General features: G+C 39.2%; 1 protein-coding gene and 1 pseudogene across 1 annotated transcript; both read right to left on the reverse strand.

The window, feature by feature from the left end:
• Positions 1 to 7: 7 nt before the first annotated feature.
• On the reverse strand, positions 8 to 748 carry LOC130887740 (rRNA methyltransferase 2, mitochondrial-like). Its single transcript, XM_057790269.1, is given in 2 exon segments — positions 8 to 246; positions 249 to 748. Coding segments are annotated over 2 exon segments (738 nt in total). The 5' UTR covers position 748.
• An 11,703-nt stretch (positions 749 to 12,451) lies between these two features.
• On the reverse strand, positions 12,452 to 12,997 carry LOC130885147 (ATP synthase subunit d, mitochondrial-like; annotated as a pseudogene).
• Between the last annotated feature and the right edge of the window lie 14,023 nt (positions 12,998 to 27,020).

Here is a 27,020-nt window from a genome sequence, read left to right on the forward strand (position 1 = left end):
GGCAGACTCATTGCTCCGTAAAGCCCTTTCCTCCCCGGTACTGCGTGGCTAAGAGATACACCTCTGAAGACTCCTTCCTGCTGGCCTCTGGTTTCACGACCCTCGTATTCTGGAATTCCTGGGTCAGTTTCTTCTGTGGCAGGTGACTTTTGCTTCCGGCCCAGGTTTTGCACAGCAGTGTTCCCCCGGGATGCAGGATATCCACAGCCGTGTCCACAAGGGTCAGGCACAAGCTGATGAGCCTGTATGATCGAGGTCTCGGATCCCAGTGGCGTTGGGAGCCATGTCACTGAGAATCACGTCCGCTCTCCTTCTGGGAAGCAGTTCCAAAATTCTCTGGCAAGTTTTGGGGTCAGTCACATCAGCAGGGCATAGGAAAGTTGCTCCTTCCAGAGGGAATATGTGAAGAAGATCAACCCCGAGCACGTAGCCCACAGGGGAGCTGGAGTCTGCGCTTGTGGCATTGACTCTCTGCACCGCCACCTGACTCCAGGCTCCTGGAGCCGCCCTGCAGTCCAGCACCCGGAGGCCAGGTCGCAGGATATGATGCTTCTCATTCATCTCCAGGAGCTTGAAGGCGCTGCGGCAGCGGTAACTCTCCACCTTTGCAGCCTTCACAAACGGGTCCCTTAGATGGCGCTTCAGCCACAGGTGCTTGGCACCCTTCCGAGCTTTATAGCGACACGCAGCTGTGTGGAATCTCTGAGCCTTAAGGGGAACGCCTACAAGCTTCTGGTACCAAGCCATGAGTGCTTGCTGGCGGTTTCCGATACTTGTATTCTTAATTGTGATGGGAAGAGGGAATGAGTCGAGGGATAATGCTGGAATTAGCAGGTTTCTTAGGAGACAAAACCAAAACCTAAGCTTGTACACATCATCTCTTCGTAGGACTTGGAGCTCTGTGGTGGTTTCTTCTCATTCCTGCAGAAAAATGCTGGCTTAACCTCTGTTTTAATGCTCATGATTTTGAGTCTGTGGCTGCAACAGATTACTCTTGGATGCATAAAAACCCATTCTCTGCTCACAGTTTTATTGTTCTAAGTTTAGAAACCTTATGAGGAGAAAATATATTCAAGAATAATTAAGTGCAGACAAAGTCCCTGTGTGAGCATTGGAGGGTGGTCCCCAACTGAAGAACTGTTGGCAATGGGTGGCTGCTGAGAGTGGAGTCCTCTTTCTTCAGAGCTGTTGCCCCCAAGAGGCTACCTATGACTTACACCACTCACATTACAGGCAGCACTAAGTGGACTTGGTGCTTTTAATCAATGAGCATATGAATGTGGGGGGAATAGATATCTGGGGATGGGAGGTGTGGGGAAAATGTGGAGTGGTTTTGATCAAAGCACCTTATGTGCGGGTATGGAATTATCAAACAATAAAAAAGAACAACAAGCCAGATGCACCCAGCTTTTCTAGATGGGAGTTTGTTCTTGTGATTTCTCTTAAACTAGACACTTTGGTTTGGTCGCCTTCTTGTACAGGGCATTTGGTTTCTTGGATTGGGTCTCTCTCATGAGCCACCTTCTTTCTCGGAGCCAAAGCCCCATCAGTTCTCATCAGCAATAGAAAGGGTAAAGCTGTTTTGGAAGGGATTGATCTACTTGCAGAAGGGAGCACAGGATCCCAGCTTGTCACATCAGATTCCTGAAGGCTGTCTCTGTCACACAAACACAGTCATTCTAACCCTGTTCTCCACTTCCGCACCCTCCATCCTTCTGGACCAATGTAATCAATGGTCCCAGGGAAGAAGCAGAACCACAAATGAGGAAATGGACTTGCTAGGAAGGGCTTCCTTCTTCTGTGTACTTAATGTAGGCTGCCAGCAGAAGGTGTGGTCCAGATTGAAGGTAGATCTTCCTAGCTCAATAGTTCTGGGTTGAGTTTATTTCCCCATTTTAAATATCCAGATTACAAGTAGGTCCTCCCACTTCAATTGACTTAATTTAAAAAAATCCTTCACAGGTATGTCCAGTAATTTGGGTTTTTGTTAATTCCAGATGTAGTCAAATTGGCAACCAAGAAGAGCTGTCACAAGAGCTAATATCTAAAATATATGAAGAACTCGAAAATTGGAAATAAATAACCCAGTTTTAAAATGTAGTACAGGTATTGGGAATTCTCAAAAGAGAGGAAGCACTAATGGCTGAGAGGCCCTTCAAGAAATACTCAAAATCCTTAGTCACCATGGAAATAAAAATCAAAACTACTTGAGATCTTATCTTATACTAGTCAGAATAACCAAGATCAGTATAACAAATTACAGCTCACACTGGTGAGGACATAGAGAAATGAGAACACTCATCCATTCTTTATGGGATTACAAACTTGTGTAACCACTATGGAAATCAGTTTGGTGGTTCCTGAGGAAGCTGAGAATTGATCTACCTCAACACCCAGCTCCAACTCTACCACTCTTGGGCATAAACCCAAAGGAAACTTCATCATTCATAAATATTGACTCAGTCTCATTTATTGCTGCTCTATTAATAATATCTAGAGCCTGGAAACAATGACAGTGTTTCTCATTGAAGAATGAATAAAGAAAATGTGGTGTATATATACACAATGAACAGCTGAAACTAATGGCCATTGGAGGAATTATATGGAAACCTAATACAATAGAAACTTCCTAAAACATATACATATATGAAGGTGATCTAAATTGAATTACCTAATAACAGAGAAATCAGAATTGCATCTCTCACCATCAAATTAAGCCTCCATTCCCAGGAATGAGTTACACGTAATCATATTGTTGGCCAAAGGTACCCCATGGGAACCTCCAGACTACCTAGGCCTATGTAAAGACTATAAGTTGCTCTCCACAAACAGATGGTAAGGCACTATTGCTGAAGACAACACCTACACAACTCATTGAATATGGAGAAGTTGAGCTGGTGCTAACATAGAGCCTTCACACCTACTGACTAATGTCCACAGTGCTGGAACGTACTCAGCATACTACCAAAGAGAAAGATAACTACCAACTGAGCTACAAATTCTTCAGTCTGCAATGGTGAGCTGCATGCAAGATGTGCCACAAATCTCATGAGACTAATCAACTAATATCTGATTGAATTTAAAGTCCACTAGAACCCATTCCTGATACTGTTTGAGTGTCCAAGAACCCACAGTTAGCTAGGCCAGGGATCTAGAGGCAAACCAAATACTATTATTTTGCTAAGGGGACATAATGATAAAAATGACTCTTCATGACATTCTGCTACACTCATAGAACAGTGCCTTGCTCAACCATCATCAAAGAAATTTCTTCCTGAAACAGACAGAAATAAACACTAAAAAAAGAGACCCACAGCTGGACAAGGTGCAGAGAGTGAGAAACCATGGAACACTCAGTCCTAAGTGGGGTGTCTCCATCAATTCCCACCACTCACAGCTCAAGGAACCCTGAGAAAGAGGAGGAGGAAAGAGTGAAAGAGCCAGAGAGGAAAGAAACCACCACGGAAAGGAAGGTCTTCTAACCACAGCAGGATCAATGCACATATAAACTCACAGAGATTATTGCACTATGCACAGAACCTACACAGATTTGGGCCTTAGAAGCCTCGAGTGTGAGGTGAGAAGTGGACACAAGGCCCCATTCCTGAGCCAGAAGCTATTTCCAAATGATAATCAATCACAAATTGCTGTAGGAATTCCTACAGCCAATAACCTTTAAGTTACCTGCCCGCTTGGACATGGCCTCTTGTACTATAAATGCGGATGTAAAATGCACATCCGGCCTCTTTTCCATGGGCGTGATTCAGTTCTTGTTCCCCGTTCATGCAGAGGATTGTAATCTGTAAGTCTACCCCTAAATAAATAATCCTCTTATTAAACTCAGTTCTGAGCTAGTGCGGGATTTCTTTTTAACATCCTTCTTCATCTGGCGCCCATGTTGAACTGGACTCCATACCTACCAGGTGGACCAGCTCAAAAGCTTAACCAGCCCACAGCCCCAAAAGTCTCCTGTCCCCTCCCACTTGAGTTGCTTTTACCTAAGTATGTTTTTGTAAGACCCGCCACAGTGGAGTTAACTGCCTTTCACAACTTGGAAATTTCCCAAACTCTTGAACATCTTCCCCCACACACACTACCATATTCCCTGCTGCATGGCGATTTGCTCAGCTTCCAGTTTGTGCTCCCTGCCCATGAATTCTGGGCTTCTTGTTTCATGTATAGAAGTAATTTAATTACTTTGAATTTGACAAACAAATCATATTTTTCAGTATTTAACCAGCATCAAGGTGAAAACACTGAAGCAGCTCAAGACTGTTCATGGCACCAGGTTGGTCATGACTCTGCATCCATGACACTTGCTAGATAATTAAGATTATTGCACCTGAAAACAATTTTCCGGACCTCATAACATAACATAAGGTAAAAATTTTATTAATTAAAAAATCAATAAACTTGAAAGTTATATAATTGTAGACAATATTACCATAGAGTATTCTAGTAACTTTTTGCTAATACTATGGATTGTATGCTGCAAGGCTTGTATAGTTATTGTGACACATCCATTTATTGGATATTGGGACTCAGTTTTTTTCTTCATAGTATATCCTTAAAAAAACGACTTGATAACAGAGCCAAGAATGAGGCACTTTTAGAAATGATACAGTCTTTACAGACTAATAATGAACACCTAGCTGACAGGATTAATACCATCAAAAATCAAAAGTTACCTGAAAAAAAATTTATACTATTGTAAAGGGAAACAATTTGATAGACAAAATTGAATCCATGTGTAAGGTTACTGAGAAATTATCTGAAAGAATTCATACTGTTGAATTTAACAATCAAAATTTGTTAAAAAGTTATGACAGGTTACCAGATAGAGTATCTCTCCAGGAAGGCAATCTGCATGCTATCCAAATAATGTCCAAGGATGACTTTTTATATAAAAAAGCAACACTTTTTTGCTTATTATAATATAAAGCATATTACAGGTATGCCAAACAATCCTACAGGTCAGGCAGTTATAGAATGATCAAATCAAACTATAAAGAATAAGTTAAACAAACAGAAAGGGATGGAAATTACCCCCAGAAATAGATTACATAATTTTTTATTAACCTTGAATTTTCTTAATGCTAATGAGAAAGGGACAACAGCAGCAGAGAGACATTGGATAATAGAAAAAAAACTTCTGAATTAAATCAGCTGGTGTATTTCAAAGATGTATTGACCTCACAATGGAAGCCAGGAGATGTGCTACATTAGGGAAGGGGTTTTGTTCTTGTTTCAACAGGAGAAAAAAAGTGATGGATATCATCAGAATTAACAAAGATTTGATTTGAAAATGAAAAATCTTTTGAGAAAGAGAAATGACGGCTTATCCACAGAGGTGACAATCAATCATACCATATAGTGTTGGGGCAGGGTTATGCTCTTGTCTTAGCAGGAAAATACACATCTTCAAAAAGTTCAAGAGACCCTGGATGTTTGGATGCTGACAGAAGGAAAACTAACTATCCAATAAGTATCATCAAGAAAAGGAAATATGACTTATAAGGACAGATGATAAAAATATATACATTTAAATATATAGAGAGAGCTAATTTTGAAGTTGGATAATGGCTCCGTCCTTCTCTAAATCCAAGCATGTTGTTAAAATAAAAATTCAGAATTTCTGTCTCATGTCAGGAGCCATGGTATGGGACAGAAATAAGAAAGAATTTAGAAAAACAATTTACTTTTCTTCATACCTATTTTTGTTTCTATCGTACCTTTCATTGAATATATGTCTGTATAAATAAAGTTTAAGTTTTCCACAATGAACAATGAATTTTCCCGCAGTAATCTTTGAAGTTTCCATAAAGAAGATGGGGCCTCACAACAACAACTCACAACAACCTGGTTGATATGATGTCATGATGCTAACAGTGCTACTATAAGACCTGTTTTGGGTACCAGTTGCTCAAGATGGTTCCAACTTGGTTAGCTGAAATGGTGCCCCCCCCCTTTTTTTTACAACATTGTGGCCAGAACTCCAATTAAGAACCTCAGAAAAACCCTATCTAGTACTCAGAGACTATTTGCAATTATACCAGACAGTAATCTTGAAACTTAACCATCATTTTACTTTCACAGGATCCCATACAAAGTACATCGCCCTTATAACAAATGGAAGTAATTCTAGAGGACAACGTCCCCTCTCCCAACAAAGTTTGTCTCAGAGTTAGGACATCATTTAGGGGTTGATTATAATTGTTATAGGGTTGGGGGTTGGGGGAAAATTATGTAAGCTCAGAGATCTCTTTGGGAAAAAAAGAAAATTGGATGGGATAATAGATTAGTGTGAGCTTACACTAATAGTAATAGTGAATAATGGAGTGAATACTTGTGAGCTATTATTTATAGGCAATTTAAATTTGTATAGATGTTGAATATGTTCCTATTTTCAACTACAATATTTGTATACCTAGGCAAAGTTATTTTGTCATATTGTATTTATGTATGTTTCTACCTCCGCTTAAGACATTCTGTATATTGATACAATTTTAGAATATCATATTGCAACATACATTTCTACTTCTGATCAAGAAATTTATATATTGTTTACATTTTAAGGTCATTGTCCTCATTTGTTGCACAGTTGTTTAAAAATTGTTTAATATTCTAATATGAAGTCTTAGTCTTAAGTTACATAGATATTAAGAATTATAGGTCAATAGTCATCCATATTTGTCATACTTAGAGTTAGACTAATCAGGTTCTTTAGATACATAAAGACTGTATTCTGCATAGATAGGTAATCTTCAACCACTTCAAGGAGCTGGCATTTAAATAACTTAGGGTTCTGTTTGACTTGAGACACGATTGTTTCCTACCTCTGAAAATGGTCTGCCAGTTACTCTAGGCCTTGGCCAAAGTTGGTTGCTCCAACATTACAAATGAGACTTTGGGTGACTGCCCAGGTAGCCAGTTGTCTCTGTCATTTGTTGCACACTTTGGAAGTTTTTTGATATCACATCCTGCTTACTCAAGTAATAGAATTTCCCTTCTTGGGTCTTCGATGAAGTTGAAGACTAGATAGTTGTAGTTACTTTCCTCTCATGACTTGGCCAAGTTATTTATAATATAAGACTTAAACTCTTTAGGATAGGATAATTATTGGAACATTTATCACATGTTTCTTGCTTGATATTGTTTATGCTGGTTGTAATTCTAATTTTTATACCTGATATTTTTTCTTATTGTGTATAATTTTGTATTAGGTTTAGAACTTTCTTATTTAAACAAAAGGGGGAGGTGCTGTAGGAATTCCTACCACCAGTAGCCTTCAAGTTACCTACCCTCTTGGGCTTGGCCTTTTATACTATAAATGCCGATGTAAAGCGTGCATCCAGCCTCTCTTCCCATGGTGTAATTTGGTTCTTGTTCCCCATTTGTGCAGAGGATTGTGATCTGTGAATCTACCCGTAAATAACCCTTTATCACTCTCAGTTCTGAGCTAGTTTGGGATTTCTTTTTAGTATTCTTCTTCAACAAATGAAAAATTAGTTTTCTCTAGAGTCTCATGAGAGATACAAACCATTCTTAAGGCCAGGTCCCATGCCCAACAGTAGATTCTCAACACAAAATGAACTCAAGGATACTTTTGGGGGTTTGTTTGTTTGTTGTCTCATAGGGTTTTGACTGGCATTTTTCCCTCTTTACCCTACAAGCCTTGCTTATCTATTATAGTTTCTGATTTTTCTGGTATTTCTGTTCATGCCAAAGTATGTATCTCTGCATCTATTTGTGTTTCCTGGCCTTGTTCTTTGTCTCTTTAGGGTTTTTTTTCTGTTTATTTGTTCGTTTTGTCTTATTCTGGTTGGTTTTCTTAGTTTTATCTTATTTTATTATTTTTCTTTTATTTTGGGGTCACTTCTTTCTTCATTAGATGCCTGTTTGTTTTCTAAAGAAAAAAAAAGGATGTGGATTTGGGTGATAGTGAGATGGGGAGCATCTGGGAGAAATTTGGAGAGAGGCAAGTATAATCAGAATATATTGTATGGAAAAAGTTATTTTCAATTAAAAATAAATAAAATAAAATAAATAAATTATACATAAAAGAATTTATTGTTATTTCATGAAGAATAGCTTAAGCAAATCCAAACTTTGTCATTGAGGTTATACGTGGAAGTAGAGAATGAAGCAATAACAACACCAAGAAAGCTTATTCCCTTTATTTCTAGTCCATGAGTATCTCCAAAATGACTAAGTCTCTATTACTGAACCAGCAAAGGTAGACCATGTAAAGTTAGCTGTAGTAGGGAGCTGCGGGCCTCTTCCCACAGCCTGGCTCATGGTTGCCTGGCTAGCTTATGCCCCAAAATAACGACACACAAACTCTATTCTTTTAAACACTGCTTGGCCCATTTCTATTCATGTATGTAGCACCCCAGGTGCGCTTACCGGGAAGATTCTAGCCTACATCCATCCTGGGTTGGAGTTTCATCGCGTCTGCTCTGGAGAGGAGAGCATGGCGTCTGTCTCTGAGAGGAGCTGCCTTGCATCTGAGCTCACTTCCTCTTCCTCCCAGCATTCTATTCTGTCTACTCCACCCACCTAAGGGGTAGCCTATCAAATGGGCCAAGGCAGTTTGTTTATTGACAAATGACCTTCCTCCATCATTTCCCTTTTTTCTGTTTAAACAAGAAAAAAAAAGGAAGGCTTTAACTTTAACATAGCAAAATTACATATAACAAAACAGTTATCAAGTAAAAATTACAATATTTACATCTATTTTATCTTTATCATAACTAAGGAAAACTATAACTATAACTATCTATCTATTATTCAACTCCATCAAAGACTCCAGAAGAATACAATATTACCTAAGCAAACAAAAAGTAAGCAACTTTCAAACTCTAGAAATCACAGAGACATCTCGCTGCCTGGACAGTCACCCAAAGTTCCTCTGTACCGTTGGGGCATCCATCTTCGGACTACAGGCCCATAGTTTCCAGCAGACATTTCCATGAAGCAGGAAATTTCAAAGGCAGTTCAGTCACTATCTGCTGTGTCCTGCAGAATGTCTCGCAGACTCTTTCATGAATCAGGAACCCCAAAAGATCATCTCACCTTTAGGCAAGTTCAGTAGTCCTCTCTCTGTGGGTTCTCTGTGTCCAGTTTACACAATAGTCCAGGCAAGAACAGTTTCTTGCCCAAATGGCTACCAAACTCCATAAGGTGCCTCTTCGATGCCCATCTTCTTTCTTCTTGAAGTAGATTGGTGCTGCCAGGAGCAGACATGTCTCATTGTCATGAAAAACCTTAAGTTATTAAAACACTTAAAATGCCATATTTTATAATCTTTGAAAGATATGAAGAATGTCTATCTAAAATATATCTATGTACATCTAGAAAATCTAACTAACATGACTACAAGCTTGACTATTATTGATAATTATCCATTAACAACCCATATACATTACATTTTTAAATGAACTACACAATCACAATACCTTAATCAAGGTCAGAAATACATATACCTATAACAAAATTGACCTTAAAATCTATAACAATGCAAATTATTCATACCTATATCATCTCCCCCTTTAAATGTAAAAAAGAACATTTATAAACAATATTTGGGAATATGGGCGCAGTTATTTCTCTCCAAACTGCTTCCTGCTGAATGGGGGCGCTGTTAATCAGATATTTCAGGGTATAACCTGTGTGCTAGGTTCATCTCAGTCTGCAGTTGAGCAAAGTAATTTTTTGAGGGTGTTCACAACAACCTTTCAGGAGGACGTGGTCTATCATACCATATTGGGATAGAAGCAATACACAGGATTTCATCGTCTGTGAAAACAAAAGAAGAAACTCTTTTCCAAAGTATCATATCCTTAGATCCAAATTCTGAAGTCAAGGTATTTTGAAAATATCTATCTTGGATTAGTTCAGCAACATTTATAAACAAATATCTTTTAGCAGATGTTGCTCTTTCCTCAGCATTCAAACAATTCAAAGAGAGCATAATAGCATACAGTATCAAGATTTTCTGTGTACTTTCCATCTTTGTGCGGCTTTATTTTAACTCTATTTTGTTTATTTTTACTTTTGTTTTATATTTTCTGTATATCTTTGTCCTGGAATAACTCTTTAGACCAGGCTGTCCTTGAACTCTCAGAGATCTGTCTGTCTCTGCCTCCCAGGCATTGGGATTAAAGGCGTGTGCTACCACACCTTGAAGTCACAGAGGTCAATCTCCCTCTGCCTCCAAGTGTTGGGATTAAAGGTGTGCACTACCACACCCAACTACTTCCTTATTTTTGTTTTTTTTTTTACTTTTAAGAACTTTATCTTTCAGCCTGCATATATTTTTAAACACACTGTAAATCATTTAAAGTTTTCTTTGTCTTTGAATCTCTCTTTACTGTATATCTCTCTTTTTCTGACCACATGAGTCTTTAATTTACCAAGCAATATCAGTAGGATGAAAGCCGTGGCTTCGACGACTGGATCCAGCCATTCCTTAGCTTTCCAGCCTCATGGCTGAGGTACCGGCTGTAGCCATGTTTATCACCACAACTCTGTTCCAAGGTCCTTGCCAGCAAACAAGCTACAACACTCAAATACTCTCTCTGTAGCTGACCTCCTGCCTCAGAGTCAGAGTTTGCCCTGGCAGGACGGCCCACAAAGCCAGCATTTTAAAACAGCACAACTTTTTTTTTCCTGCTATGGCTGAAAACCGAAAAGCATGCCTTCAGCTTTTCACAAACACCATTTTAAGTATTTTGTGGCAGGACCTCTTAAATGAGCTGCAAGGTTTTGCAGCTGAAGCTGAGTCAGGAAGCCTCTCTTAGATGAGAGCGCTTTCTTGCCTCTAGCAGGCAGAGCAGACTCGGGAAATTATTGCTACCAAGAAAACATGCTTTACTCTATTCTTTCCCAAGCTTTCTCAGGCTTTCTGTAGATTCAGTGCCCCATGTCTGGGCGCCATCTGTAGTAGGTGCTGCGGGCCTCTTCCCACAGCCCGGCTCATGGTTGCCTGGCTAGCTTATGCCCCAAAATAACGACACACAAACTCTATTCTTTTAAACACTGCTTGGCCCATTTCTATTCATGTATGTAGCACCCCAGGTGCGCTTACCGGGAAGATTCTAGCCTACATCCATCCTGGGTTGGAGTTTCATCGCGTCTGCTCTGGAGAGGAGAGCATGGCGTCTGTCTCTGAGAGGAGCTGCCTTGCATCTGAGCTCACTTCCTCTTCCTCCCAGCATTCTATTCTGTCTACTCCACCCACCTAAGGGGTAGCCTATCAAATGGGCCAAGGCAGTTTGTTTATTGACAAATGACCTTCCTCCATCAGTTAGCATCAACACAAGTGGCCTCATTGTGGAAAACCAAATTATGACAGGCTGCTCACAGTGATTAAAAGTAAATTGTCTATACTTGGGAATGGCATTCAGGCAAAGCAAGACTTTGTTGTTTCTTCAGGGACAGGAACTCCACGTGCTGTGTGCTTCAATCACATGAACACATGTTGGCTATAAGGGACACCTTTATCAGGGATACTGCCTTTAGGATGGTCATGGAATCCCCTCCTCAGTAACACAACTTTTATTTCTCTTGAATAATTCTTAACAGACCATTTGAACAGATGGGATGTGTGCTCATTAAGAGTCATTGAGAATTGAACTGGTTATTTGTGAATCAGGTCAGTGCACTATATTAACACAGAGGAAATGGTTGTAACAACGACAACAATAAAGTAAAAATAATCTGCCCTTATATAATTTCACTGAAACCAAACAACCTAAAAATCATATCTCAGCATTTATTTTCTCCCAAGAATCTAGGTATGTGCTGTTTAAAACGCTTTGTGCTTACATTTCCCCAGAAGAACCAAATAAGAAGTTTTGTTACTGTCTCCATTTCTCGAGGAGAAAGCAGAGACACAAAGCTAACAAACAGAACAGCTATACTTCTGGATCTGGAAGTTGGAAGTTGGACCTTCTGATGGGATAGTACTAACTTGTTGTCAGATCCACCATGGCCCATGGTTCTGCCTGCATCAGACCCTGTCCAGTTTCTGGACTGCAGAGTCTGGATTCAAGCAGAAACTATTACTAGATAATAAAGGTCATTCATTCAAGGCACAAATACCTTAAGCCATTGGTTCTCAACCTCCCTAATGCTGTAACATTTAATACAGTTCCTAGGACCACAATGACTGCCAATCATAAAATTACTTTTGTTGCTACTTCATGACTGTAATTTTGCTACTGTGATGAATTGTAATGTAAATATCCGTGTTTTCCCATGGTTTTAGGTAATGCTTGTGAAAGGGCCATTCACTTCCCAAGAGGTCACGACCCAAAAGTTGAAAACCACTGACTTAAGGTATGATCAACATCCTATCCTACCTACCTAATTTAAAATCTCCAAAAATGAGGACTTGGATAAAGTTGTTCTTAAATTCAGGACCTTTGTTTTCTTTTTTTTTCTATGTAAATGCTTTATTTTAATGTCCAGAGTCTGGAATGAAGGGCTGGCTCCTTCCTGGCCTGTTTCACAGGTTCTCGATGGGCTAATGAGGCCAGTATGGGTACTTCTTCTTCTCCAGCTTGGTTTCCGGGAAGATCTCATTCAAGTCATCAATGGTCATCTGATGAAAGGGCATGATGTTCTTCATCTTCTCCAGCTGTTTCTCATACTTCTGGATCCTGACCTGAGACTCAGACACGAGCATAGCACAGTTCTTCACATCCTCCTTCTCCTCGCTGTCCACCAGGGCTGTGTACTTATCCTCGGGCACCGGGATCTTCAAGGCATTATACTTCTTTTCAAAATCATCCACCAAGCCAGCCATGGCCACATTGGCCTTTTAATAAGCCCAGTCAATCGCTGGTGGTTTCTCAGACAGACTCGCCAACCTGGTGTGGAGGGTCTCGCTCCAGGACTTCAGGGAGTTTGCAATTGCCTTTTGCTTTCGGGGTATGATCTCCACAAAAGACACTCAGTCAATGGTTTTTAGAGCAAGTTTATGCCCGGCCATCTTGGGATCCTTCACCAACCCCGGCCGACCTTTGTTTTCTTAAGGATATTCCAACTCCACCGTCACTGCATTAGATGAGAAAACCCCAACCTTCATATAGAGTATGAGACCCAGTGCATAAATAACCTACATTCTCACCAAGATGGATGGATTTTAAGAAAAGAAGTTACTCTAGCCTAGTTTAGGGAAGTACTTACTAGTAATCGTAAAGAACACTGGTATGTCGTCTCACTAAGTGAACCTCAAAATAGCCTTCTGCTGGGAAATACTGCAAAAATGAAAGAACAAATAAGCTAAGGGGAAATCACTTAAATTCTATGGTGAGTAGGCCCCATTTAGTGTGCTGTCTGTGCTGTCTACAGTGATCTTCTCCCCCTTGTGGCCATGCATGAACATTGCAGCTTCTGCCCTTCAAATACATTGGAAACTGTTTCATCAAGGCAAATTCAGTCTCCCATCCTAGTTTCAGTAAAAAAGAAAAGTTCCCTTCTCCTGAAGCAAATTATTTTTCACTATGATTTTTATTTTCTGTCTCTAAAACTCTCCCAAATTAATATGCTTCAGTTTGATGGAAACATGCCCATATATTGTGCTCGAATGAGTTCAAGATCTTGGGATACAATAGCTTTGCCTTCACCAGTTACATAAATGCAATATATTGAAATCACTCTTCATTAAGTTTATATTTTCTAGAATTTAATAGATAATTACTATAATTAACTCAAGAACCTTCTCAAACTGACATCATGTATTTCTGGCTAGTAAGACAGCTAAACTGTAAACATGAATATGTGCCCAAAGCAAACATGACTTCTCTCAGTTAAACATCACCTTTTAAAAAGAACATTGACAAGCTAGCATGACTTTAAAACTAAAGGAAACAACCCACTCAGTATCTTCACAGCCATCTCCCATCCAGTCCTCTGAGGGAGGCGAGAAGGTCCTTCAGTTCAACACAACTAAGTAGCTGGAGTTGATTCAAACTTCAGGAGTCTGACCCCAAGTAGTTTATGAAGCTGTTTGTTCGATTTGGGAAATAACCAGGCAAGCTTAAAGATAAACAATTAAATTTTTTATTATAAGGGGAAACTCACACCACAAGAATGGGAAATACGAGTTCTGCTGTGTCCCGTGAGAATCACCCAAAGAGAGTGTGCAACTGGTCAGTCCCAGTTTTCTTCCTGGGCTCCAGTTAGCCATGCCTTAACTAGGCTCCACTTTTTAAAGGTGATTGGTTAACAGAGCTTCCCCCACCAAGTTTATTTAGGCATATTTAATTAAGTAAATTAAATTTAGGCACATACTGTTGAAAATTTTCCTAGTGATAAACAACTCAGTCCCAGGTACATAATAAATCTTAAAACAAGACTACATCAAAAGTCTTTGTAAAGTACACATTACAACTTCTATAAAGATGTGTTCTATAGGTTGACTACAAGTGACACCTTCCATAAAAATGGGTTCTATAGGTTGACATTCTTACAATAAGGGTCTGGGGAAGAATCCTTTGTGGTTTCAGCCACACAGTGTAAATGTCACCAGATCATTAACCACTTCTATCTCAGTCTTCTGAGCCAAAAGCAAGTTATACATCCCTCCCTTTAAAAGAACAACTTTTTACCATTCCTGCTTTCCCTGTCTGTGAGCACAAGAGTATGGCTTAAGTATGGAGTATACATAAGTTAGTGACCTTTCACTGGAGATAGAATGTAATGTGAAACCCAAGATCTCATGGAGCCACAAGGGCTGCCTTTCATTTGGCTCAGCTCACATGAAAAGGGACACTTGACCAGAAGGAACCTCATCTTGAGCTAGACAAATAAGACAACTTTACTCTCTGAATAGCATAGAGTATGAATCAGTCTGTTTATCTCTGATGTAACAAAATAATAGAGCTGGCTACTGGATACATGTTAGTTGTCATTTGGTATATGGTTCTGGAGATGAAAGGACAAAGGTCCAAAACTTGTAGCTTGTAATGGCCTTCTTCATGTCTAGGTGTACAGGACAAAAGACAAAGAATACACATGGTGTGTGTGTCTGTATTCTTTTTCCTGCTTATTTTAAAGCTATTAAGAATCAATAATAGGGAGTTTATCCTAATAATTTATCTAATCCTAATCATTCCCCAAAGGTCCCATGTCTCAACACTAGAGTTAAATGAAGCGTTAATCCTTTTAAATCTCTTATACTATGTATTAATTTCAACACACAAAGCCTTAAAACATTCAAGCCATGTCCAAAGCACAGCAAAGTAGTACAAATTATCCTAAACACTAATAAGATTAAGTCAACATATTATAGAGACAATTGTATATCATTGATTATTGAAGCATTATTCATAATAGCTAGGCAAAGAACCAACCTACATGTCTAAAAACTTAGGAACAAATAAAGACAATGCAGTAGACCCACGTGGGATTTATTTCAGCCATAGAAAGAAATAAAAATGTGTAATTTGCAGAAAAATGGATTAAGGAGATTAGAAGCCAGATTCAAGAAGAAAAACATAGCATGGTCTTGCTCATTTTTGGCTTCTAGGTTTTATATAGTTACATAAAACTATACATGAATACAGGGACTATTAGCTTTAGGAGAAAAGAAGTGAAATGAAATCCAAAACATAAAGACTTGTTTAAGACTTTAATTTCGTTGTTGTGAAATACACTTTGATGAAGGAGAAATGTATTTTTACGAATCATTATCTCGATTTTTACCCAGGTAAGTCTCTTATAACTAAAGCGTCTAATAATATTCCTACTATCATAAAATAGAACATGCTCACAAAAATGTACCTGAAGTGTAAAAGCCCACTCCTACAAAGTCAACTAGGGGATCCTCAAGGCCAAAGGAAAGACAGATAAAAGCTAAGACAGAAGACAGGATAGAATTGGGAGGTCTGTCTGGTCATGCCAAAGCAGCCAAACATCACAGAGTTTATTTCAGAACTTGTTTATATGCAAAAGCAGAGCAAAGCATGACACAGATGGTCAGTCGGAATCTAACCACAAGATCTTTCATGTCCTTGAGTGAGCAGCCTCCTAACTAACATGTGCTTGTTGCTTGGAAGCAGCCTTATTTTCAGTCTTGATGTTCCTGAGATTTGGCATCAGCAGCATCCTTTCTACTAGATAGAGTGTTCTTTTTTCACAAGCTGAATCAGAAGTTTCTCAAAGCTCTCAAGGTTATAAAAAAAAAACAGAGCAAGCAAACTTAGACTCAAATGAGTTATAAGTTAGAAAGGATTCCAGATGGAAACTGAGTCATACATGTGTTCCCACACATTCTCTCTTTCTATTTTATTTTAAAGACCCCTTGGAGTCCCACAGATGACTGCATCTGTCTAGGGCATTCCTTACCGCATTCTATTCTTACCCATCATAGGAGCAAGAATTTTATCATTCAGGCGGGGACCGGTGCGGCTCAGATGCCAAGCGGTGGGGACCGGCGCACAACTCCGAGAGCAGATCGCCCCACTACAATTAAGTCAAAGAGGTAGGCCTTTTGTTGGTGAGGTCCCTGGCAAACGGAAAGCCAGGTCCTGTTCCTGAAGACCCTTCTGAGTGGTGAGAGGGATCTTGGCCCGCGAAAGGAGCCAGAAAACGGAGCAAGGGCATTTTGTAAGCCCCTGGCCAGCAGGGAAACCTGATCCGGTTTTAAAAGACTCATTAGATAGCATCAATAAAAGGAGATGGTCAGGCGCCAAGGCAAGAATTCACCCAACAATCTGAAAGAACATGAAGAACCCGGCAGTGGTGGCGCACGCCTTTAATCCCAGCACTCGGGAGGCAGAGGCAGGCGGATCTCTGTGAGTTTGAGGCCAGCCTGGTCTATGAAGGGAGTTCCAGGACAGGCTCCAAAGCTACAGAGAAACCCTGTCTCAAAAAACAAAAAACAACAACAACAACACAAAAAACATGAAAACACCAGAACCCAATGATCTTACAACAGAAGAACTTGAACACCCTAACACAGAAGAAGTGGAAAAAATTGACTTTATGAAAGCAATAAAGACCCTTAAACAACATGTAAAAAATGCCCTTATAGAAATGGATGAGAAGTATAACAAAAAGTTTGAAGAAATGAGTAAATACGTACATGATACCCTGGGAAACCAAGAAAAAATGATCAAACAGGTAATGGAAACAGTTCAAGAATTGAAAACTGAAATGGAAGCAAGGAAGAAAGCACAAACTGAGGACCAGCTGGATATGGAAAGTCTAGGTCAACAAGCAGAGTCTACAGAAACAAGCATAATCAATAGAATACAAGAGATAGAAGAAAGACTCTCAGATTCTGAGGACACCATAGAGAAAATAAATGCACTGATCAAAGAAAACAGCAAAGCCAACAAATTCTCATCACAAAACATTCAGGAAATATGGGATACAATAAAAAGACCAAACCTAAGAATAATAGGAATAGAAGAAGAAGAGTCACAGCTCAAAGGCCCAGAAAATATTCTTAACAAAATTATGGAAGAAAACTTTCCCAACATAAAGAAAGATATTCCTTTGAATATTCAAGAAGCATACAGAACACCAAACAGACTGGATCAAAGAAAAACATCCCCTCGCCATATAATAATCAAAACACAAAATATAAAGGTTAAAGAAAGAATATTAAAAGCTGCAAAGGAAAAAGAGCAAATAACTTATAAAGGTAAACCGATCAGACTTACACCTGACTTCTCTATGGAAACCATGAAAGTCAGAAGGTCCTGGATAGAGGTACTGCAGAAACTAAGAGACCATGGATGCAAACCCAAACTACTATACCCAGCCAAACTCTCGTTCACTATCAGTGGAGAAAACAAGACATTCCAGAATAAGAACAAATTTAAACAATACGTAGCCACAAATCCAGCCCTACAGAAAGTAATAGAAGGAAAATCACAACCCAAGGAATCCAACATTGCCAAAACTGCCTACAATAACTCAGGCATCTAGCGACCCTTCACCAGAACAACTCAAAGAAGGGAGACCCACAAACTCTACTACCAAAAACAATAAGAATAACCGGAGTAAACAACCACTGGTCATTAATATCACTTAATATTAATGGTCTCAATTCACCTATAAAAAGGCACAGGCTAAGAGATTGGATATGAAAACAGGATCCAACATTCTGCTGTTTGCGAGAAACACATCTCAACCACAAAAACAGGCATCTACTCAGAGTAAAGGGTTGGGAAAAGGTGTTTCAAGCCAATGGTCCTAAGAAAAAAAGCAGGTGTGGCCATACTAATTTCTAACAAAACTGACTTCAAACTAAAATCAATCAGAAGAGATCGAGATGGACACTTTATACTCATAACAGGAAAAATCCATCAGGATGAAGTCTCAATCCTGAATATCTACGCCCCTAATATAAAAGCACCCACTTACGTAAAAGAAATTTTACTAGAACTCAAGGCAGACATCAAACCACACACACTAGTAGTAGGAGACTTCAACACACCTCTCTCTCTCCAATAAACAGGTCAATCAGACAGAAACCAAATAGAGAATTAAGAGAAATATTGGAGGTAATGAAGCAAATGGACTTAACAGACATCTATAGAACACTCCACTCAAATAGGAAAGAATATACCTTCTTCTCTGCAGCTCATGGAACCTTCTCGAAAATTGACCACATACTCGGAAACAAAGGAAACCTCCACAGATATCAAAAAATATCAGTGTCCACCTGTGCCTTATCAGATCACCACGGACTAAAGTTAGAATGCAACAACAATGCTACCCCCAGAAAGCCGACAAACTCATGGAAACTGAACATTCAACTACTGAACCACACCTGGGTCAAGGAAGAAATTAAGAAAGAAATTAAAGTCTTCCTTGAATTTAATGAAAATAAAAAGACAACATACTCAAACCTATGGGACACGATGAAAGCAGTGCTAAGAGGAAAGTTCAGAGCACTAAGTGCCCACTTAAAGAAAACGGAGAAAGCATACATTGGGGACTTAACAGCACACCTGAAAGCTCTAGAAAAAAAAGAACAGACACACCCAGGAGGAGTAGAAGACTGGAAATAATCAAACTGAGGGCAGAAATCAACAAAATAGAAACACAGAAAACAGTTCAAAGAATCAATGAAACAAAAAGTTGGTTCTTGGAGAAAATCAACAAGATCGACAAACCCCTATCCAAACTAATTAAACAACAGAGAGAGAACACGCAAATAAATAAGATCAGAAATGAAAAGGGGGACATAACCACAGACACAGAGGAAATTCAGAGAATCATTAGATCTTACTACAAAAGCCTGTATGCCACAAAACTGGAAAATGCAAAAGAAATGGACAATTTTTTAGATAAGTACCATATACCAATGCTAAACCAAGACCAGGTGAACGATCTAAATAGACCTGTTAGTCGTGAAAAACTAGAAACTGTTATCAAAAATCTCCCTTCCAAAAAAAGCCCAGGACCATATGGCTTCAATGCAGAATTCTACCAGAACTTCCAAGAAGAGCTAATACCTATACTCCTTAATGTATTTCACAATATAGAAACAGAAGAGTCATTGCCAAATTCCTTTTATGAAGCTACAGTTACCCTGATACCAAAACCACACAAAGACCCAACCAAGAAAGAGAATTACAGGCCTATCTCACTCATGAACATCAACGCAAAAATTCGCAATAAAATACTGGCAAACTGAATCCAAGAACACATTAGAAAAATTATCCATTATGATCAAGTAGGCTTCATCCCAGAGATGCAGGGCTGGTTCAACATACACAAATCTATCAATGTAATCCACCATATAAATAAACTGAAAGAAAAAAACCATATGATCATTTCATTAGATGCTGAAAAAGCATTCGACAAAATTCAACACCCCTTTATGATAAAGGTCTAGAAGAGATTAGGGATACAAGGGTCATACCTAAATATAATAAAGGCTATTTACAGCAATCCGACAGCTAACATTAAATTAAACGGAGAAAAACTCAAAGCCATCCCACTAAAATCAGGAACACGACAAGGCTGTCCACTCTCTCCATACCTCTTCAATATCATGCTTGAAGTTCTAGCAATAGCAATAAGACAACATAAGGGGATCAAGGGGATTCGTATTGGAAAGGAAAGAAGTTAAGCTTTCGTTATTTGCAGATGATATGATAGTGTACATAAGAGACCCCAAAAACTCTACCAAAGAACTCCTACAGCTGATAAATACCTTTAGTAATGTGGCAGGATACAAGATCAACTCCAAAAAATCAGTTGCCTTCCTATACACTAAGGATAAGGAAGCAGAGAGGGAAATCAGAGAAGCATCACCTTTCATGATAGCCACAAATAGCATAAAATATCTTGGGGTAACTCTGACCAAGGAAGTGAAAGATCTATTTGACAAGAACTTAAAGTCTTTGAAGAAAGAAATTGATGAGGACACCAGAAAATGGAAGGATCTCCCTTGCTCTTGGATTGGGAGGATCAACATAGTAAAAATGACAATTCTACCAAAAGCAATCTATAGATTCAATGCAATCCCCATCAAAATTCTTCACAGATCTGGAGAAGACAATAATCAACTTTATATAGAAAAACAAAAAACCCAGGATAGCCAAAACAATCTTATACAATAAAGGATCGTCTGGAGGCATCACCATCCCTGACTTCAAACTCTATTACAGAGCTACAGTATTGAAAACAGCTTGGTATTGGCATAAAAACAGAGAAGTCGACCAATGGAATCGAATAGAAAACCCTGACTTTAATCCACAAACCTATGAACATCTGATTTTCGATAAAGGAGCTAAAAGTATACAATGGAAAAAAGAGAACATCTTCAACAAATTGTGCTGGCAAAACTGGATGTCAATCTGTAGAAGAATGAAAATAGATCCATATCTATCACCATGCACAAAACTCAAGTCCAAATGGATTAAAGACCTCAATATCAGTCTGAACACACTGAACCTGATAGAAGAGAAAGTGGGAAGTACTCTACAACACATGGGCACAGGAGACCACTTCCTACGTATAACCCCAGCAGCACAGACATTAAGGGCCTCATTGAATAAATGGGACCTCCTGAGACTGAGAAGCTTCTCTAAAGTAAAGGACACTGTCACTAAGACAAAAAGGCAACCCACTGATTGGGAGAAGATCTTCACCAAACCCGCAACTGACAAAGGTCTGATCTAAAATATATAAAGAACTCAAGAAACTAGACTGTAAAAGGCTAATCAACCCAATTATAAAATGGGGCACTGAGCTGAACAGAGAATTCTCAACAGAAGAAATTCAAATGGCCAAAAGACACTTAAAGCCATGCTCAACTTCCTTAGCGATCAGGGAAATGCAAATCAAGACAACTTTAAGATACCTTTAAGATACCATCTTACACCTGTCAGAATGGCTAAAATCAAAAACACCAATGATAGACTTTGCTGGAGAGTTTGTGGAGAAAGGGGTACACTCATCCGTTGCTGTTGGGAATGCAAACATGTGCAACCACTTTGGAAAGCAGTGTGACGGTTTCTCGGGAAATTCGGGATCAACCTACCCCTGGACCCAGCAATACCACTCTTGGGAATATATCCAAGAAATGCCCTATCATACAACAAAAGTATATGCTCAACTATGTTCATAGCAGCATTGTTTGTAATAGCCAGAACCTGGAAACAACCGAGATGCCCTTCAATGGAAGAATGGATGAAGAAAGTATGGAATATATACATATTAGAGTACTACTCAGCAGTAAAAAACAATGACTTCTTGAATTTTGCATGCAAATGGATGGAAATAGAAAACACTATCCTAAGTGAGGTAAGCCAGACCCAAAAAGAGGAACATGGGATGTACTCACTCATATTTGGTTTCTAGCCATAAATAAAGGACATTGAGCCTATAATTCATGATCCTAGAGAAACTAAATAGGAAGGTGAACCCAAAGAAAAACATATAGGCATCCTCCTGAATATTAACCTTCATCAGGTGATGAAAGGAGACAGAGGCAGAGACCCACATTGGAGCAGCGGACTGAAATCTCAAGGTCCAAATCAGGAGCAAAAGGAGAGAGAGCACGAGCAAGGAACTCAGGACTGCGAGGGGTGCATGCACACACTGAGACAATGGGGATATTCTATTGGGAACTCACCAAGGCCAGCCGGCCTGGGTCAGAAAAAGCATGGGATAAAACCGGACTTGCTGAACACAGCAGACAATGAGGACTACTGAGATCTCAAGAACAATGGCAATGGGTTTTTGATCCTACTGCACGTACTGGCTTGGTGGGGGGAGCCTAGGCAGTTTGGATGCTCACCTTAATAGACCTGGATGGAGGTGGGTGGTCCTTGGACTTCCCACAGGACAGGGAACCCTGATTGCTTTTTGGGCTGACGAGGGAGGGGGACTTGATTGGAGGAGGGGGAGGGAAATGGGAGGCGGTGGCGGGGAGGAGGCAGAAATCTTAAATAAATAAATAAATAAAACCAATAAAAAAAAATAAAAGTGTGTGCCACTACAAAAAAAGAAAAAGAATTTTATCATTCATGCCCTGTCTAAGATGGAAAGGAGGCAAAGAAACCTTACCCGTCTTTGACTGCCAGCCTCTAGCATCAAGTTTGGGGAAGTGTGTGGAGCTTGACCCTGAGACTTTTCACAGCGAGTTTCATTTCAGTTTGAAACTATAGGTAGACAAATTATTCCCAATAGAAAACAGGCTCCAATAATGCAGTGCTGCTAAGAAGTGAAGTTAATGTTGACCATGCTGGAAGAGCCTTTTAAAATTGTTTAAAAATATTTTTAGCTGTTTTTGCTGTATCAAAATCTAATTTAGCCTTTTAGTTTTTATCATCACTTGACGTAATTTAGCCCAATCTAAGGATTTATAAGAATAATGCCAGATTTCCTACAGATGTGTCTTAACTCTTTTCAAACAATGGCATTTTCATTATACACAAAAGATGTAACATAAATTTATTCATAATTAGCATGACATTTTAACTGACTCTGGTTTTTAGGCGTTGGAGCTCATCTCCCAAAGAGTGTATTATATTATACAAGGCATTTAATTTATGTTTTATTTTTACATTTATATCTTTTTGTGTCTCTTATGTTATAGGAACATTTTTAGATAATTGATTTAACAACCCCCGTATTTTGAATAGACTGAGACAAAGCCGTTTAAGCAACTGCAGTAGTAATAAGCATAACAAGAGTTGAAATCCCTGCCATGACTAATCCAGTAGCATGTTTTTGTCTACTTAATGCTTTTTTCATTTTTTTTAATTACCTGTAATCCTTAGTCATCAAACATTTACATGCACTGGCAACATTACAAAAGATGGTTGTTTTAACACAAATACATGGGTATGCCCATCTATTTGAGAAGTACAATCGAAACACCATCAGGGCATGATTCATTAAACATAGTATCATAACATTCAGGGTCAGCATCTCTGTTTCTGCACATTGTACCAATTGAGCCTCAATTTTGTCCTTTGAAAATAAACCACAAACATGCCCACTTCCCATACCAAAACAGTATAAAGACCCTTTCTTAAGCCAGTAAATGGATCTTTCCATTAGACCTGAGCAAATTATGTGGTGATCACCTCACCCACAAGTTCCCAGTTTTTGCCCGGCAATCTTGTCTACTTCCTCTATCCAGGCTGATAACTATATGTTTTTCTTTGGGTTCACCTTCTTATTTAGCTTTTCTAGGATCACAAATTATATGCTCAATGTCCTTTATTTATGGCTAGAAGCCAATTATGAATGAGTACATCCCATGTTCCTCTTTTTGGGTCTGGCTTACCTCACTTAGGATAGTGTTTTCTATTTCCATTCATTTGTATGTAAAATTCACGATGTCATTGTTTTTTAGTGCTGAGTAGTACTCTAATATGTATATATTCCATACTTTCTTCACCCATTCTTCCATTGAAGGGCATCTAGTTTGTTTCCAGGTTCTGGCTATTACAAACAATGCTGCTATGAACATAGTTGAACAAATGCTTTTGTCATATGATAGGATATCTCTTGGGTATATTCCCAAGAGTGGTATTACTGGACCTTGGGGTAAGTTGATCCCAAATTTACTGAGAAATCACCACACTGATTTCCAAAGTGGTTGCACAAGTTTGCATTCCCAACAGCAATGGATGAGTGTGCCTCTTCCTCCACAACCTCTCCAGCAAAGTCTATCATTGGTGTTTTTGATTTTAGCCATTCTGATAGGTGTAAGATGGTATCTCAAAGTTGTTTTAATTTGCATTTCCCTTATCGCTAAGGAGGTTGAGCATGACCTTAAGTGTCTTTTGGGCATTTGAATTTCTTCTGTTGAGAATTCTCTGTTCAGCTCAGTGCCCCATTTTTTAATTGGGTTAATTAGCATTTTAAAGTCTAGTTTCTTGAGTTCTTTATATATTTTGGAGATCAGACCTTTGTCTGTTGCAGGGTTGGTGAAGATCTTCTCCCAGCCAGTGGGCTGCCTTTTTGTCTTAATGACAGTGTCCTTTGCTTTACAGAAGCTTCTCAGTTTCAGGAGGTCCCATTTATTCAATGTTGTCCTTAATGTCTGTGCTGCTGGGGATATACATAGGAAGTGATCTCCTGTGCCCATATGTTGTAGAGTACTTCCCACTTTTTCTTCTATCAGGTTCAGTGTGTTCAGACTGATATTGAGGTCTTTAATCCATTTGGACTTGAGTTTTGTGCATGGTGATAGATATGGATCTATTTTCATTCTTCTACAGGTTGACAACCAGTTCTGAGAGCACCATCTGTTGAAAATGCTTTCTTTCTTCCATTGAATACTTTTATCTTCTTTATCAAAAATCAGGTGTTCATAGGTTTGAGGGTTAAAATCAGGGTCTTCTACTCGATTCCATTGATCGACTTCTCTGTTTTTATGCCAATACCAAGGTGTTTTCAATACTGTAGCTCTGTAATAGAGTTTGAAGTCAGGGATGGTAATGCCTCCAGAAGTTCCTTTATTGTATAAGATTGTTTTGGCTATCCTGGGTTTTTTGGTTTTCTATATAAAGTTGATTAATGTCCTCTCAAGATGTGTGAAGAATTTTGATGGGATTTTAATGGGGATTGCATTGAATCTATAGATTGCCCTTGGTAGAATTGCCATTTTTACTATGTTGATCCTCCCATCCAAGAGCAAGGGAGATCCTTCCATTTTCTGGTATCCTCCTCAATATCTTTCTTCAAAGACTTTAAGTTCTTGTCAAATAGATCCTTCACTTTCTTGGTTAGAGTTACCCCAAGATATTTTATGCTATTTGTGGCTATCGTGAAAGGTGATGCTTCTCTGATTTCCCTCTCTGCTTCCTTATCCTTTGTGTATAGAAGGGTAACTGACTTTTTGGAATTGATCTTGTATCTTGCTACGCTACTAAAGGTGTTTATCAGCTGTAGGAGTTCTTTGCTGGAGTTTTTGGGGTCTCTTATGTACACTATCATATCATCTGCAAATAATGAAAGTTTAACTTCTTCCTTTCCAATTCGAATCCCTTTGATCCCCTTATGTTGTCTTATTCCTATTGCTAGAACTTCAAGCATGATATTGAAGAGGTATGGAGAGAGTGGACAGCCTTGTCGTGTTCCTGATTTTAGTGGGAAGGGGAAATGGGGTGAGAAACGTGAGAAGGTGAGGATGGGGGGAACTTGGGGGAATGGGATGGTTGGGATATAGGAAGGGTGGATACGGGAGCAGAGAAATATATATCCTAATTAAGGGAGCCATCTTAGGGTTGGCAAGAGACTTGACTCTAGAGGGGCTCACAGGTGTCCAGGGAGATGTCCCCAGATAGTACCTTGGGCAACTGAGGAGAGGGAACCAGAAATGACCCTATCCTATAGCCACACTGATAAATATCTTGCATATCACCTTAGAACCTTCATCTGGTGATGGATCCAGATAGAGACAGAGACCCAATTTGGAGCAACGGACTGAGCTCTTAAGGTCCAAATGAGGAGCAGAAGGAGGGAGAACATGAGCAAGGAAGTCAGGATCACGAGGACCCACCCACTGTGACAGTGGAACTGATCTATTGGGAGCTCACCAATGCCAGCTGGACTGGGACTGAATAAGCATGTGATGAAACCTGACTCTCTGAACATGGCAGACAATGAAGGCTGATCAGAAGCCAAGGACAATGGCACTAGGTTTCGATCCTAATACATGAACTGGCTTTGTGGGAGCCTAGCCTGTTTGGATGCTCATCTTCCTGGACCTAGATAGAAGTGGGAGAACCTTGGACTTCCCGCAGGACAGGGAATTTGGACTGCTCTTCAGTACCTAGATGGAGGGGGAATGGAGTGGGGGGAGGGGAGGAGGATTGGGGAGAGGGGGAGGGAAGTGGGGGGAGGGGGCAATGTATGGGAGGAGGGGGAGGGAAATGGGAAACGGGGAGGAGGCAGAATAAAATAAAGAACAAAATAAAATAAAATAAATTATGTGGTGGTGTTTTTATCCTAAAATCTATTTTTGGGATTAAAAAATTTTAAATTTTGGGATTTTAAAATTTTTAAATAAAATGTATATATGGTGACTATGGGTATAACCTCCCCATTTTTATTTTATTTTAGTTGAATCTTTAGACTCCCATATGACCTTTTAACATCTTTTTTGCCTTTTAATAGTACATCATCTTAAACCTTTGAGATAGGTTTGTTCAAGATGCTGATATTGAAATTTTAGCAGCATTAGCTTAATGGTACCTGGATAGGAATTATTATTTATTTAAGACATTAATTTGGAAATGAGAATGGGGACCAGATAGCATATTATGTCATGTTTTTATGACAAAAAAATCTTTTTATCTAACATTCCTGGGTGGAGGACAGGAACAACATATTTATTTCTATAATTACTTCCTGCTGACTTTAGGATGTTGTTCTAAGGGTCCTAGAGGGCTAGAATGTTGGTAAAAGGCAGTGAGGTAACATAGAAGCATCTGGTTCATTGACAAGCTGAAAAGACAGCTATCGCATTGGCTGGATTGGTCCACATCAGGTTTCAGCAAGTTTAGGAATCATAATTATTTGGA

The sequence above is a fragment of the Chionomys nivalis genome, chromosome 1 (genome assembly GCF_950005125.1).
Source record: "Chionomys nivalis chromosome 1, mChiNiv1.1, whole genome shotgun sequence".
Taxonomy (NCBI): Eukaryota; Metazoa; Chordata; class Mammalia; order Rodentia; family Cricetidae; genus Chionomys; species Chionomys nivalis.